Source organism: Balaenoptera acutorostrata, chromosome 1 (genome assembly GCF_949987535.1).
Source record: "Balaenoptera acutorostrata chromosome 1, mBalAcu1.1, whole genome shotgun sequence".
NCBI classification, from domain to species: Eukaryota; Metazoa; Chordata; class Mammalia; order Artiodactyla; family Balaenopteridae; genus Balaenoptera; species Balaenoptera acutorostrata.
The window spans coordinates 96624789-96641036 of record NC_080064.1 but is presented as its reverse complement, the minus strand read 5'-3'; the positions used below and the strand labels follow the sequence as shown (position 1 = coordinate 96641036).

At 46.0% G+C, this 16248-nt stretch overlaps 3 protein-coding genes and 1 non-coding gene across 4 annotated transcripts in view; 1 reads left to right on the top strand and 3 right to left on the bottom strand.

Annotated features, from left to right (window-relative positions):
* The window catches only part of ELAPOR1 (endosome-lysosome associated apoptosis and autophagy regulator 1), a 69420-nt gene extending 68257 nt beyond the window's left edge, over nucleotides 1–1163 (bottom strand). Inside the window, exon 1 of the mRNA XM_007169475.3 lies at nucleotides 963–1163. Within this exon, the coding sequence (XP_007169537.2) occupies nucleotides 963–1115 (153 nt within the window). The 5' untranslated portion in view covers nucleotides 1116–1163. The remainder of the gene's footprint in view (nucleotides 1–962) is intronic.
* Nucleotides 1164–2295: 1132 nt separating this feature from the next.
* Nucleotides 2296–7148, top strand: CFAP276 (cilia and flagella associated protein 276). Its single transcript, XM_007169631.3, has 5 exons — nucleotides 2296–2376; nucleotides 5389–5505; nucleotides 6036–6151; nucleotides 6486–6613; nucleotides 7029–7148. Exons 1-5 carry the CDS (start codon nucleotides 2296–2298, stop codon nucleotides 7097–7099), a joined length of 513 nt encoding a protein of 170 aa, XP_007169693.1. The 3' UTR covers nucleotides 7100–7148.
* Nucleotides 7149–8937: 1789 nt separating this feature from the next.
* LOC114236242 (small Cajal body-specific RNA 2) lies at nucleotides 8938–9357 on the bottom strand. Its single transcript, XR_003622230.2, has one exon. It is a non-coding gene; the product is annotated as a small Cajal body-specific RNA 2 (non-coding RNA).
* Nucleotides 9358–10630: 1273 nt separating this feature from the next.
* Nucleotides 10631–15897, bottom strand: TMEM167B (transmembrane protein 167B). Its single transcript, XM_007169478.2, has 3 exons — nucleotides 15738–15897; nucleotides 13702–13833; nucleotides 10631–13145 (listed from the first exon to the last, which is right to left on the bottom strand). The coding sequence occupies exons 1-3, from the start codon at nucleotides 15745–15747 to the stop codon at nucleotides 13063–13065; spliced, it is 225 nt and encodes a 74-aa protein (XP_007169540.1). The 5' UTR covers nucleotides 15748–15897; the 3' UTR covers nucleotides 10631–13062.
* Nucleotides 15898–16248: the final 351 nt, after the last annotated feature.

Below are 16248 nucleotides of genomic sequence, written 5' to 3'. Positions count from 1 at the left end.
TTCTTGTAAATATGTTGTTGCTGCCTCTGCCATATGGTTTTTAAAAAGTTACTCAGAACACAACCAATTATTGTTATTTCAATACCATAGAAACTACTGAGTTTTGTTACTCCTTTTTTGTATCCCTCCAAAAGAATGTTCAAAGGCATTTTTGATTGGAAGACATTCCCTACTTATTCTCTGAATTATGTTGGCAACATTTTAGAAACACCTTGAAAAAGACTTACGACATATGTCAGCAAAAGTCCAGAGAAGGAAAGTAGAGATTGGCTGAAAGTGAGATACTACAGAACTCAAAGTCTGGCCAAAGGTGAGTCATGCACTGCCAGGTACACTAAAGAAAGCACACTGGGGGAGGCAAACTATAAACAGGATCCACATTTAGCAGCCCACAAGGTAACTGGATGTTTAATACCAAGGGCAGAGAGGTGATGGGATCCTTCAGTCCCCCTTGCAGACCTCCCATTTTCACACTTTCTTGAAGCCATGATAAAATCACAAGGATTCCCACTTCGATCCATTATTTTCCTTTGGCCTTCCAAACTCCTTTATTAACCCACTTCTCCCTTTTCCCACTTTCTATTTTGCCCCTCTGTACATAATCTTTGGTTTTCCACCACTTTTAAGGTAATTTCATCCCAGCTGGGAAACAACCCATGTCTTCTCCTTCCCTCATTCCCAAGTCCAGGGACTCAGGTCCCTCCTGAGGTCCTTGGAGCTGGGACCTTTCCCCTGAGCTCAGCAGCCCAAGCTGTGAGGCTGATCTATTTCGTGAGTCCTCCAGTGGGCTGGCTTCTCCATGACGCCAGTCTGCTCCTCTTCCTCCCCCACCCCCCCCCCCCCATCCCCAAAGAAACCTAAACTCCGTGGCCTCTGAAACTGTCTGTCTCTGGGTCCCAAGATCCCCGCCGGGATCCAAGATTTTTCTGACCTAAGTGGGGTCGGGTCGGGGAGGAGAGTACCTCTTTGCAGGCGTGAAGCTCCGGTCCCGCTCCCTGAGTCACCTGGAAGGTGGTCCCAACCCAGAGCAGCAGCCACAGAAGCCGGAGTGTGCGCGGCTCAGTTCTTCCCCTGCCTCTGGCAGAGGGATGGAGGCTGTGCCCAGGCTCAGCCATAGTGTTGTTCTGAGCGAGCGGCAGCAGCGGCTCAGGTGCTGCGGCTGCAGCTACTGCTGGAAGAAGGCGGAAAAAAAGGGGAGGGAGATTCACAGGGGGGAGGATGAAAGGGGCTGGGCTCGCTTCAGTCACCTCCCTGCGGCTACGCCTAGGCCGCCCATCCTTCCTCCTCCCTCCTTCCTCTTCTCCTCCTCCTACCCACGTCGCCTTGGCAACCGCCTCCTCGTTCCCTCCGCGCGGGTGGGGCAGGGACCACTCGCTCCTCTGCCGCTCACCTGCCGGTCGCCATGGCAGCCGGCGCCACTGGCGCGCGCGGCGTGGGAATGCGAGCGCCCAGGGTCTGCAACCGTCCCAACAGGCGCGCACAGGGCTCGTGTAAAGAACGCGGTGGAAACAACCTACAAGCCATCGCCACCAAATTCATTATTTCGTAGCCATCGGCTACATATGAGCACCTCTAATTTTGCAGACGTGGCGTTCTACATATACTTATTAAGCACCTCCTATGTGTGAAGCGATAGAAAAATGATTGAGATGCCGTCTCTTCTCCAGAGCTTATAGCCTGGAAGAGTGGCCCCGGTACGTGTCACCTACTGTAACAGCCTATTCTGGATATCTTACTTCCACCCCGCCAAATCCATCTGTGCCTTTACAACCGACGCTATGCGAAGCCCTGAGACTCGTATAGTTAAACCGAGTTTAAGCAAGGAGAGTTTGCCTTAGCCGGCAATTTTCCAAGCACGACACCTGGACTCTTCTGTCTCTTGACATCCCCATTCTCTCATCGCTTTAAGAAATCCTTTGATTAGATGCCAGGAGGAAGGACATTTCTGGGCCACCTTTTAGGAATTCTTTCTTTAACTGAAGTCTTTTGCAGAAGACCTGTTCGGCGTTTTTCACCGAAGTCTCACGAGTGCAAGTCCAGGGCTCCCCGGTACACTCAGCGGCGCTTTCCCTCTGCGTTCCCAGTAGCTTCTTCCCGAGGGGCCTCCCGCGTTGGACCGCCAGGTGGCGCCCTTCTCGGAGGGAATTCGCCTCAGTCATAGACGGCGGGGCAGTTGCCTGGCAACTGAAATTGGGCGTGCCAAACAATTGGGACTCCGGCTCCTCCGCTTGCAAGATTGTGTGCGGCTGCGCGGGCCTCTCACACGCTTGACAGTGTCTCGCTCGGCATTTTACCATGCCTCTCACCCGAGACCCTTTCCAGAATCCTACGTTGGATAACGATGATTCCTACTTGGGAAAACTGCGGGCTTCCGAGGTACTGAGGTTTCTTGCGCAGATTCCCAGTAGGGTCGACCGCAGTCTTCTTTCTGTCGGCGCGACAGAAAGAGATGGTAACTTAAAGGACTCTGGTGAGGACACTGAGTCAGGTACCGGAGAAGTCTGTTTTCTGCCTTCCTCCATGTCCCCATATTCAGGGCTGCCAACATTTCACAGGTGCTTTTGAGCAGAGGCAAGTGGCGTTCTAGTCCAGAGGAACAAGAGGCACTCACAGCCCTAAGCAATGATTGGTATAATGGGGCTTACCCAGGCCCAGGTTCCACTTTTCTCGTAGAAGTATTTGAGATGTTTGAAGTGGTGAAAAATAAGGTGAACTAAATGGTAATTGTAGCTTAATAACAAAATCAAAGCACTCCCTTTTGTTTACTCAACATTTATTATTTACTGTATGCCGGGCACTCTGCTAAAAACGTGAGGATGTATAGACACATTAGATTAGCTCCTGTTCTCAGGGAAATCTAGTAGAAAAGCCAGACTGACAACAGCAACAGCAAAAGTGCTTGCACAACAGCACATGTGTTGTGACAGTTATATGTGGTGTGTCATGGGACACAGGAGCTTAAAGGAAAGCCTCCCAGAGCAGGTGAGTTTTGATATCCAAATATGAGTCAGCTGGACCAGGGGAGGGAGGAGGTGGAATGTAAGTTAGAAGGAAGGAAACAGGAACCAGACATTCAAGGCAAAGGGAGCAGCAAGTGCACATACATGGAGAGGAGGATGAGGGTGGCCTCTTTGGGACCAAAGAGTCCAAAGTGGCTGAAGCGTTGGTGTGAAATGGAGGAGTGGAGAGGGTGGAAGCTGGAGAGGTGACCCTCCTGGGCTGGGTGTGCTGAGTACACCATGCTAGTGAGCTAGGTTTTCATCCTGGGGAACCATCTCCCAGGAGTGGCATACTAGATGGGTGTTGTAGAAAGCACAAGTGGCAGTGGATTGGACAGGATGTTAGTGCGACAAGAGGCATCAGCTACGAGGCTGGTGCAGCGATCTCCAGGAGGAGTAACGGATGTACAGCAGTGATGCAGGGGATGGCGGTAAGATGCAAAGGGCAGGACTGATGGGACTTTGTGGCTGACTGGATATGGGCGCAAGAGAGTGGATGAGTCCAGGAGAGCTCCCAGGTTTCTGAGGGGTTACCTGATACCATTTACTGAATGAGGCATCCAGGCAAAGCAGGTTTGGGGAGAAAGATGTTGAGATCAGTTTTGTAGCTGTTGCTTTCGTGGTGCCTGTGGGACATTTCCATAGAGATGAAGAGTAGGCAACATGGTTGAGAGCTGTGGGTTGAAGATGTCTGGAAGCCACAGTATTCATCTGGTGGTTGAAAGTATAGGAGAGAATGAGCTCATCCAGTGAATGTGAGAGTCAGAAAGGCAGAGACAAACCCCCTGGAGAATACCACTAAGGGACAGAGAGAGAAAGCAGAGCTGAGAAGGAAGCTGAGAAGTAATAGCCAGAGGCAGGAGGAGAACCAGGAGGAGCTGGACCCACATAGGATGGAGAGAACATTTCGTGGAATCAGAGTCGTGGTGCAGAAACCGCAGAGGTCAGTAAGATCAGGACTGAAAAGGATCCACCTGACCTAGACGCAAAGGTCAGTGGTCGCCAGCAAGAGTAGTTTCAGTGGGTGCTTGAGGCAGAAGCCAGACTGCAGTGGGCGGAAGAGGGAATGGGAATGGGGAGGAAGTGGAGGTGGCAAGTGTTGACTCTTTAAGAAGGCTGGCTCGGTAGGGAAGGTCATGGAGTGGTAGCTAGACAGTGACAAAGGAATGAGGAGAAGCCGGGTACAGGGGATGGCAGGATAGCGCAGGGCCCTAAAGCACCAGGAAGGGTTCAGGGAAGGGTGATTCTTGAATAAAAGGGACTTTCCTTTCTCTGAGATGGAAGGAAAATGGATGTGAAGATGGCACTCACGCTTGACAGGCTTGACTTTCTAAGTGAAAGACCATCTCAGCCTTCTGGTTATAGAGATGATGAGGCTTATGCAGCCTTCGAGGAATGGGAAGAGAGCTGCCTATGCTTGCATCATATGTATTTGTAGTTTTCCCATTTCCTTTTTCATCTTTCTTGGTGACAGTATAGTGCCTGGTTCACACCATTCAATTAATGCCTAATTGAGCTGAGTCACACAGCACTGTGTTATATACAGGGGAGGAGGAGGGTTCCTACATCGGTTAGGTTGAATGAGATTTCTACTAGGTTGTAGTTGTACTCACTGGAATTCAGTCATTGATTCAATCAATATTTCATTTTAGAACACCATGTGTTAGGTCGCTGTGCTAGGTACTGGGGATACGGTGGTGAACAGTATGGCATTTTACACGTAATGAAGAAATCAGCTGTGTGCTTTTCATATTTGTACTTGCGGGGTTTTAATTAGAGGACTGTACATCCAATGAACTTTTTGACATTCCTGCAGACACAATGACCCTTCCCTGCTTACTGAAATTTTCTCACCTGCCTAGACACGGCTCTCTCCTGATTCTCTTGTCTCTGACTGCTCCCACCGCCACCCCCATTATAATATTGTGCAGTCCTCATGAACCACTTCTTCCTTGTTGGTCAGACGCCTTTTTGCAGGCTTCAACCACCACTTCAGGGGGTGACCCCTAGATCGCTACTACTTGTTCTGAGCTCTCCTCCAACAACTGCACACTTCCAATTTCCTACCTGTTAATTGCATTAGGATATCTTATCTCTTCTCCAAGCTCAGGACTTCTAAACCTGAGCTCATCTTGCCTCTCTGCTCCCCACCCTTCACTTCCTGTCCCACTTCACCCCTTTCCCTGTATTCCTGGCCCATTTCTGTCAGTTCTAAGATTAAAAACTTAGGAGGATCAGAAGCGTGAGAATCTTGCCCCATTTCATTCTTCTCTTTTAGATGTCTGCGATTCAATTAAAATGGGATGGGATAAGGGGATGGATGTCACTGAAGCTATCACATCAGCAAGGCCTCTGGTAACGAGGGGTGGGTGTGGTTTCTCTTTTGCAGAAACTGCCATATAAGAACCCAACTCACCTTGCTCAGCAACAGGAACCCTGGTGTCGACTCAGCTCAACTCCCACAATCACGTCCATGAGGCAGGATGTTTATTTTTTTGATCCTGAGGTACCTAGCATTGAAATGCTATTTCTCCTTATATCCACTTAGAACTAATTAATATCCCTTTTGAAAGGTAGTCTGTCCCTGACTACCTTAGCATCTTTATCTTGTCCCCAATCCAAGATCCTACCAAATCTAAAACCAAATACAAACCTATCAGCTTCCTCTGGGAAGTCAGAAGGCTTGGGTTTTGCTGCAGTTGATTATCTGGAGCAAATCATTCTCTCACCAGACTTCTCATTATAACCATGAACAAGGTAAGGCCCATTAAGCTCAAGTCAAGGACAATATAGTGGTTCTCATGTCTCCAGGAGAGCTCCCCACTCCTTAGACCTAACCATGAGACAATTCTGTATGGACAAGAGTTAAGAAGTCATCATGTATAGTAATTTGGTATGTAGGGAGCTGGTGGCTCTCAGGCCCAAAAGGGGTTCACTCTGCTTTGGGGGAAGAGTAGATCCCAACAGAACCCGACTAGAGCAGGTGCAAATGTGGCACGTTAACCCTGGGGGTGGCGGGGTTGGCTTCCTCCGTAGATACCGAAGGATGATCTGGATTTCCGATTAGCAGCCTTGTACAACCACCACACAGGGACGTTCAAGAGCAAAAGTGAGACACTGATACACCAGGAGACCATTCAGGATACCCATGGGTAAGTGGTGGAGGCGGAGCCTCTCCCTAAGGACAATGCCAATCAAGTAAGGTAAAGTGTCACCTGGGAAATAAAAATCAATAGGTTCTTGTTTGTATAGATTTCTGTATTTTTTACTTCTGTAATACAAGTTCTGTTTTTTTATTTTCTAAAATGAACAGAGATCTTCCAAGATTGTGCTCATCTGTAGAACAAAATCTTTGGTTAATTCCAGAGGGTAAAAAGGGCCTTCGGCTGCTTTATTTTTAAGGATGCATGCAACTCTTTCCCTCCTTAACCTTTCTTCTCCTGATTGATTTCACTCTCCCATGTTCTTCCCCACACCATCTTCTAGAATCAAGATCCAATTCCCTGGAGAATTTTTATCCCCTCCCCAGCCACCCCCCGTCACTTCCCGAGCTAACATCAGACACTGGATCAACCCTAAGAAGGAGTCTATTCACAGCATCCAGGGATCCATAGGTAAGGGTCAGAAGACTGAGGGGTGGGAGGCAGATGGGTGGTGCAAGAGTTTTTCTAAATGGTCACAGGAATCAGGGAGTTGAGGTGATTGGCTATTAGGGAACATCAGGGATAACAGAGTCTGGCACATATCAGACTAAAACCAGGGGACATGCTGACTGTAGAGCTAGGAAATGAATTCAGTTTTTCAGAGCCACTACCTCAGCCTTAGGTCTAGGGGACAAAAATTTTCAGCAAAGGGCAGAAACCGGGGAGTGAAAGACCTATAGCTACCTCCCATCAGTCCTCTATATGCCAGTTTCCTCAGCTGTTAGAACCTTCTTCATTGTCCCCATAAATGTATGGGCGACAAGTTCCCAGAAAAGGCAAAGGATCTGAAATTCACAGCCCACTCCCTCTTCTCTTTTCTCCACAGTGTCCCCTCACACTGCAGCCACCAATGGAGGGTATTCCCGAAAGAATGATGGTGGCTTCTTCTCCACCTAAGTGTTGACAGGCCCCTGGACTAATTAATCATATTGGAACATCCTGCCGCCCACCTCCATTAAATAGATTTGTGTAAGATGAAGCCTGGAGTATCTGTTACCCATGGACTACCAGTTGCCACATGACTACTCTTAAAATATGGAAGTTTCTCAACTTCTAGAAACTAGTCCTGTTGGGCATATTTGCAACTCGGAGAGTCATCTTGCTGAAAAGATACGGATTTAGGACAGAACAGCACTGTTTTTGGCAGGAGACAGGTATACACGTTTTGTGAACTGGAGTCATTCCAACCATACCCATTCAACATTTCTTGCAAACTTTTTTTTTTTTTTAATTTATTTTATTTTTGGCTGCGTTGGGTCTTTGTTGCTGCGCGCCGGCTTTCTCTAGTTGCAGCAAGCGGGGACTACTCTTTGTTGCGGTGCGCAGGCTTCTCACTGCGGTGGCTTCTCTTGTTGCGGAGCACCGGCTCTAGGCCCGCGGGCTTCAGTAGTTGTGGCACACGGGCTCTAGAGCACAGGCTCAGTAGTTGTGGCGCACAGTTGCTCCGCGGCATGTGGGATCTTCCCGGACCAGGGCTCGAACCTGTGTGCCCTAGCATTGGCAGGCGGATTCTTAACCACTGCGCCACCAGGGAAGCCCCTCTTGCAAACTTCTATGTGTCAGGTACTGAGCTAAGTGTTGGGAAAACAAGAATGGACATAGTCCATTCTCTTGAGCTTACAAACACTAATTTTAGTAGCTCTTTGTGACATTAACACTTATGCTGAGGTCACGCTTAACAGATTTCAGACCTTCTGGATTTAGTCATCTGCTGAGCTCTACTTTTCCATGAGGGCTCCATCTCCCTGGCTCCTTGCCATTGTTCATTCTCTTAACCCTGCTACTGTCTTCTTGCCCGGGAGTCAATTCTCTTTTCTTTGCCTTGATTTGTGCTGTGATATGTAGCCCCCTATTCTTGGAAACAGCGTTCAACAATCTGATCCTAGGGTCTGAAGGTACCTAAAAACTGATACAGTAATGTGGTTTCTAAAATTACAAGCCACTCACAGGAGCCTGCTGTTAAAATGAGCAAGAAATGGCAGACCTTTTAGAATATTGTACACTAAAAGTTCCCATTTCTAATACTGGACAGCATATGCATTGTTGAATAAATCAGATATGAAAGGGCTTCTTCCTGGTACTCAGGTGCAGGGTCAATACCACCAAACTATTACAGCCCCTCTTCAACCGAGATACTCCAATCTGTTCATAGCGTTTGCTGCCAAGTGGCAAAATTGTTTCCGTTCTCTTTATTTAGAATAGCTGAAAGTGACAGAGGGGGTGACTCTCTGGGATAATCACCTCATGTGGGTTGATACTGAACATCAAAAAATTTATTACTGCGATCCATGCATGGAGGCTTTAAATAATATAGATTCCTAGACCCCCCCCCCACCCCGATAATTCTAATTCAGTAAATCCGGTACGGGTTCCTGGAATCTGAATTCTTATAAGGTCTCCAAGTTCTCTTACGGATATATACACGTATACAGACATGCATATATACATATATCCCTTCGCGGCAGGCGCTGTATAGTGCCTTTAGACCGGGGGCACCAGTGCTGGTACCATACAAAAGAGTCATCATGACAAGTCGGGTCTAAAGAAAAAAACGGAGGCGGCTACAAAACAAAACTGCAGCGGGGAACAAGGCCTCCATATCTATCCTTTCAGCTCCCGCCCCCGCGGGCGGGGCGACGGCTCACTCAACCTCCGTCCGCCAGCGCCCGGGGCCCGCAGCCGACCGTTGACACGTTAGCCTCAACGCCACGGGCGGCCGTGCCCTGGGCCCGGGCTCAGATCAGAATCGCCTCGATAATCAGTGGCCCAGGACAAGCCCAGCCTCGTCTATCTGATCAATTCATCACTTCTGAGCGCCGGGCCCCGTAGGACCAGCTCCGGGACCTCCGGGACCGCAGCGTTGCCACCGCCCAAGGGGCCTCGCTGCACAGCGCCCCGAAGAAGGGGCTTCGCAGGAGGGGAGCTTTTCATTTCGGGTTGGTCCGGCGGGGCTGGAGTCACAACCCGATCAAATAAGATCAAGGTGTAGGCCGGGGGAGGGGCACGGGGGCGGGCGCACGCACTCGCCTTGCACGCACCACGCGCGCACTCACACATTCACGCGTCCACTCACACACTCAGCCCGCAGGCGCCTTCCACACACCTCGCCACAGTTCTACCCAGCCTCACCCCACGCCGCTCTCCCTCCGGTGAAAGGGCGGAAGTGCGCAAGCTCCTTTAAAGCCCTCCGCCCCGCCTCCGCCCCGGAGGGTTCTGGGAGGAACAACCGAGCACAGGCCCTCGCCGAATGCGCACTTTCCCGCCCCCACGTGGCTCGGAGGGGAACCAAGGGCCCAGGTAATGGCGGGACAAATTCCCACAATACTGAATCATGATTGTCTTTGGATCTCTGTGCAGCTACACATTTATATCCATATCTGTAGTTTTTCTTTGATCTTTGATCCAAGTTCTGGATATAAGATGATTTAATCTCAGGAGACCTCTAGGTGAATGATTTCTTTCCCAGGGAGAAGGCAAATTCTGGTCATTACCAACATCAGCTTCCCTAGGAGCTCCTTCTCCCATGGGAGAAGGCAAACATCATTTTACAAAAGGGAAAGGTGAGAATAGATTACTTAAGTCCAAGGACTAGGTAGTTAGAATATAGTAACTATATATACTACTAATATACTACCTAATATACTCTAGGTAGTAGTATAATAAGTAAAGGTAGGAAGACGTATCCCTGTCCCCACAGAGCCCTCTTGCTACCCAGAACTTGCTGTGGCAGTCATATTGCTGAATCTTCATTTACTTTCATATCTGCTAAAATAAATCTTTCAAGAATGAGTGTAAGAAAAAAAGAAAAAAAGGAACAATTATGTAAGTTAGAATTAGCTCCTTTCACATCACAAAGCACAATTTGAATGTCTCAGTTCCTTCTTTCTCCTTTTTCAAGAAATACATATGTGAGGGGGGAAGACAAATTAGAATTTTGTGAAGTTATCATTTGTACTTGTGCCAGTCCCACCATGTACTTGGAATAAACAAATTGGGGAAAAGTGTCCATTGTATGCACCAGAAGCCCAAGGATTTTCTAGGTATGTGGCTGGGTAACCCGATAACCTCATTTCACTGAAGAAGTTTATGGCGTGTAATGGCAGTTGATACTTTTATTTTAATAGCAGCAGTAGGTAAAATTATTGGGGAATGTTATCTACATTGTTTAATACACCTCAAAATGTATTTATATATATGCTTATATATATATATATATAAAATTAGTTCCCTCAAAGGAGAAAGCTATACCCTCACAGATTCTGAACTATATCATACATATATCATACATTCAGTGACCATCACAAGGGGTTAACAGGATTGATGATATTCACTAATGTAAACTAAAAAGGTATACTATGGGCAGAACCCAGGGGAGTATTGAACAAAGTTCAATAATTCAGCATGCATGTGACAAAATGGACAAAAACAGTAGGGAAAGAAACTTTATTTTCAAGGATTTGTGCAGACAATGGTGAATAAAAAGTCTTATTTCAACTATAAAAAGCTGACTTCATTCCACCCTGGCATACAGGGTTTATGGTGATGCCAGTTTGAATCTGAGGCAACACTGCTATCCCCCTTCTTCCACCCCTAAAGGACTCCCTTAGAGGAACAACTTCCTACAATTTTCAGTCAAAAATATATGACACATCAACCAAAGTAATGAATTAAACAAGTTTCTGCTTATCTAAAGTCAAGAAATGAAATAAGCTGTGTATTTGCTTCTTGCTGTAAATTACCTTCACTCTGTGTACTTTTTGGTACATTCTGGTATGAAAACATCTCAAAATATAACAGTTCAAGAGTTTAGGTCAAGATGACCCACCCAGGAGGCTGTAAAAATTTATCTGAACTGTGAAATGGGACTAGTTTAAAATATGAAGAAGCTCTAAACACCAAGCTTAGAGATATTAGCCCTATTAGGAAACACAAGTCATTAAAGCTACAAAATAACAAGTGCAAAACATGCTGAACCTGTATTTCCAGAGAGTGATATTCCCGTTGGCCAACAGGTTCCAAACTCACACCCACAAGGTGTAACTCTTCTTTCTGTTCCACTAGCTTTCCTTTCTCTTGTGTGAAAGATCCTCAGAAATGACAATAAAAATATATGAATCATTGAAATTTACCCTGTGGACCAATTCCTGAAGAGATAACAGCCATAACTCTGAGATGATTAGACATGCAGTGTTTACTTGATGACTTTCTGTACTTCTAGGAACCGTCAAAGCACTGAACTGCATGTTTCAGAACCTAAACTTCCTAGCAGCCTTTGTTCTTTTGGAATAAGACAAAAGACAATTTACTGCCACGCTGGGGTCAACCACAGCCAACTTGTCCAAAGTCAAGTTTTACTTTAGTGAACAATTCCACTGGTAGACCTATGTCTCTGCTTGCTCTTTACGATAATTTAATTTTAGACCAACTCTTTTTTTTTTTAATAGAGAAGTTCTAGGCTTCATAAATGCAACAGTTGATCCTTTTGCAGATAAAAGGAGGAGGGAATGGAGAAGTCTTCCCTTCAAATGTAGAGTCATCGAAAATGATTTGCTCAGGAGTTCCCATACTCCATGGAAAAGCCCATCAATCCCAATTGCAAACCTCTGCTTTCCTGTACTTTAGAAAACACTCTCATTTTATTCATGGATTCTCTGAACTGTCCAAACATGCCTATGAATGCCATCAACTTCTCTCATTCAAATTTCCCATGTTCTTATAATTTCCAAGAGACAGTTAAAGAATACTACAATATGAAGAAAATTAAAAGCGGGCCAAGAAACACAAGTAATCGACTGAAAATTGCCATAATAACCCAGAGTTAAACAAAGAATAAGTTTGTATCTTGGTTAATATGACAGAACTTCCATCTAACATCACAATAAATTCTAGATGACTTTACTAGTATATGAATTAATATACTAGATTTATTTATTTCTTCTACCCCAACTGCAAATTATTTCTTCAGTAGTTTCTTTCCCCTAGTGGTGGCATTTAAAACTGAGTAACAGTATTTAGCACTCAGTAATTTAGAAAATATTTAAAAAGCTTTAGGAAAATAGCAACAGTTTCAATATACCATTTGAGGGGGTGAAGTTTCCTTTTGGGAATACTGGTGAATAGAACATTGTTTCTTGTCTAAGTTACTCCTTTCTGGTCTCATCACAGACAATTTCCAAATCTTAACTTAGGCCCAGATTCTCTTGGCAAAACTCTCTGTCTACCAGCACACAGCACAGCTATTTCGTCTGTTCTCTTTTTGCAATGAGGATCATGCCTCTCTCTTATGTGCCCAGATGGGTATATGAAAGATAAATTTCCAAAGCCAAAATATTCCTTGGCATTGTTTAACTCCTATTTCCCACCCAGCCTCCCCACCCCAGCCTCCCAGCCCCCTGCAATTTGCCAAATCCAAATCAAACACTAAAAAAAAAAAGTCAAGTCTTGAAAATTATCTCTCCTTCCAAGAAGTTTGAATACAGCTTATATCCTCCCCTAATGAGCCTCAGTGTGAAAAGTTCCTGATGAGGGGCTGAAGAACAAAATAGGTGACAGATTTTTCAGCAGGAGGTATGTAATCGTATCACTGAGGGGTGTAATTTATCTGGACATTATAGGCTCTCTGCTGAGGACTGATTTACACACAGGTCAAAGGAAGCTGGCTTTCTGTAGTCCCCTGAAGCATAAATAATGTTTGTAACCACGAGGAGTTTTCCCCACATAACATAGGGGCAGATGCTGTGGTGTCATCCTGGGGACTTTGATGATTTTAGCTGAACTCTCCTACGCTGGGCCCAGGTTCCTGACAGGCTCTTCACCTTCGTCCCCTTGGTTGGCAGTTGATGAAATGGATGCTTTGGAATTCATTTTATAAACAGGACGTAGAAGGCCATTACAACGCAGGCGATTGCTACAGCAGCATGCAGCCTAGTTCCAATCACAGCAGCTAGCAGGAAAAAATAAAACGAGAAAAGAAATCAAACCCTGCCCTTCATATAAGTGCTCACTTTCAAGATTTGAAATCTCTAATCACAGATGAAGAGACCTATGAAGGGTCTCAAGAACCCACCCAGGAATGTATTTAAATACTACCCTTAGGCCCTATGTTCTAGATGAATATACTGTTAGTTTATATTTTGCCTTATTTTGAAAAAAGATCTAGGTAAGTAGGATTCCAGATGAAGATGCCCAAAATAAAAAGTAAAAAAGCATCTGAGTTAATAAAATCAATACTTAAAAGAGACTCCAATATATTCTTTCCAGAAATTCAGAAAAAAACTTTTCACTAGGAAAATATTCCTTCCAACAACTCTAGTCCAGTCTGAAATTGTTTAATTTATATAGTTTTACTCCATGGAGAATACTAAAATTACCTTGGAGCTAAAATAAACAATTATGTAAAAGTTGAACCACATACAATCTCAGCCTATCCCACCCCCACCTTGCAGCACCTCACTGTCCAGAGATGGCAATCTCCTCTCCCTGAACAGATATGATCTTACCTTTGTAAAACACACCCCAAACTCCCTTCTTCTCTGAGAGCAGCCAGCTTTTGAGACGAGGTACTTTCTTGAAGTAGGCACAGGTGCAAACAAAGAGCAAACCAAACACCAGAATCCCATCCAAGGAGTACACTGTTACAGAAAGAGAAGAAAACCTTTGGTGCTAATCCAGCTTGGGACAGGTGATCCCCCTGGAGAACAGAGTGTGATATAATATCAAGATGATAACCTCAACTGCAGTGCCAGCCCTGACAAGAGGGAGCCAAGGTCCTGGGACTAACAAGGTTACCTTTCTGTTTCCCCAAATCACTTGTAGACAACCCCCTTACAAAGATTTCACTGCCCCCTTCCCTCTCCTTTCAAGAAGTATAAATTCTGAGAAGAGTGCATCACTTTATGTGGAATCAGCCTACCAGGAATGGCCAGTGTTGGCATTAGGTTGAGAGAGGCATAAGAATCCTTCGAGCCTGAGCTGAGAGAATGAAACATGTTCTTCCTATAAATCACTCATGTGATAAAGGAGAGGTAGATATTTGGCCAAGTCTCTCAGATCTGCATCTGTTGGTGAAGAATATGTTAAGGCAAAAGGAAAGCTTAATGGAAATTGCAAGAGTTAGAATCCATATGACTACAATTTTCCTATGCTTATCTTATACTTCACGCATGATACTCTACTTACAAACCAAATTTCTGCCTGAGTAAACAGATTCTTGAAAACAAACAAGCAAAAAAAGATCTGAGGCTTCGACAAGGTGGAACAATTGTGGGGAAAAAAGCTTTGAACAATTAGTTCTATTTCTTACATTTGTAAACCAAGCTATGTCTTGTAAGCACAAAGAATGACCTAAGTGGAAAAAAAAAATCAGACCTGTGGAAAGGGGAAAGGGTGACTAAAACTGCTCTCTTATTTCTCAGTTCAGATGATTTCTTCCTCCGGGTGATGTCCGTTCTTGTACTGTGCCTACTAACCTCAGACCTCTGACTGCCCAGGAAGCTCCAAAAGGATATTTTACACAACTGGCATCTGCCAGTTCTGGGCCACTCCATCTCCCTCTCTCCCTCCAGTAAAACTATCTCACAACTAGATGTCACATAGGAAAGGGTCCAGTAAATTAATACATACACCAAGTTTTATGATGAACAATACGTGCTAGTCTTTTCTCCCGTAAGTTTTTGCAAAGCCAAAAGTCACAAGAAGGTGAAATTTGAAACTTTAGTACCAGGCTTATGGAGAAGGTACTTTTGAGAAATGCTTTCCTATGCCCTTCAAATCATACTGCCTAAGAGGTCTTGACATCTTTTTTCCTGTAAGATCGACTCTAAAGACCACAAAGTCATCGTTTCCTGCCCTTCCCTGGAATTCAGAAATCATGTCTATAAAATGTTTGAAGAGGCCTGGAAAATTAGGTCAGATAAATAGGGTGGTAACTGCCACATCATCTTTAGAAGAGGCAGTGTCTAAATCCGACCGCTGCAACACTAGCCACGGTCTCCAGATGGGATCGCCCAGGCAGGACTTTAGAATCAAATACGAGAAAGCTTCCCGACATTTTAACAAAACAAGGAGAACTTTTGTTTTTAGGATCTACATTCACCCCCGCCCCCCAAAAAGTACGGGGCTTAAAATCCTGTGTGATTTATCGGTCATCCCAACGAGCCTACTATCCAAAAGTCTGAGAACACAGAGGGCTGTGAGGAGGATCCTCTTTTTCCTGGTGCTAAAGCAATAGTTCAACCGGGACTGGCCTCGCGAAGTGGCTTGTAAGGGTCAGAACGAACTTCTAGGAAGGGAGAAGGGCACAGTGTGGGAACCAAGGACTACGGGTGTGGGCACAAGAGGCACTGGGGGTTCTAGATGGGCACGGAACGGGGGAACCCCCGGAGGAGTATAGGGGACAGGAGTTGGGGCACCGAGAGACCAAAGGGGAACTGGGCTGGGAGGGGGCGGGGAGAACGGCCACGTCAGTCCCGGCTCCGCCCGCCAGGTTTCCACTCGTACTGCACTCCCATCCTCGGCTCTGGGTATGAGTTCTCACCGTTCGTCATGGCGGCTGGGCCCGGGCCTGGAGTTGGGGTCCGGGGGTCAGCGGTGATAGCAGCGAAGGCGGGGGAACCCAGCTCCCGCTTGACACTTCCCGATCCGGGCCGCGGCGACGGACAGGCACCGTAGTACGCAGGTGCAAGGGCAGAGAGGCGAGCGCCGAACGCAATCAGGCGTGGCTAGCAGATTGCCGAGCTAGGGACCTGCGTGGGTGGAGATCGCGTGAGTAGGTGTGTGTAAGAAGAAAGCTAAGTATCCGGGAGGCTTCCTACGTGGCCATGGTAACCAATCTCTTCTGGGTGCCCCTGCAGAGTTAGTGTTGGGGCGTAACCTGACCTGCTCGAGTTGTTGTGTTTGAAAAGGTAAAGGCTTGCAGTTTTTTTTGTTTTTTTGGTTTCTTTTAAAAATAAATTTATTTTATTTATGGCTGGTTGGGTCTTCGTTGCTGTGCACAGGCTTTCTCTAGTTGTGAATGGGGGCTACTCTTCGCTGCAGTGCGTGGGCTT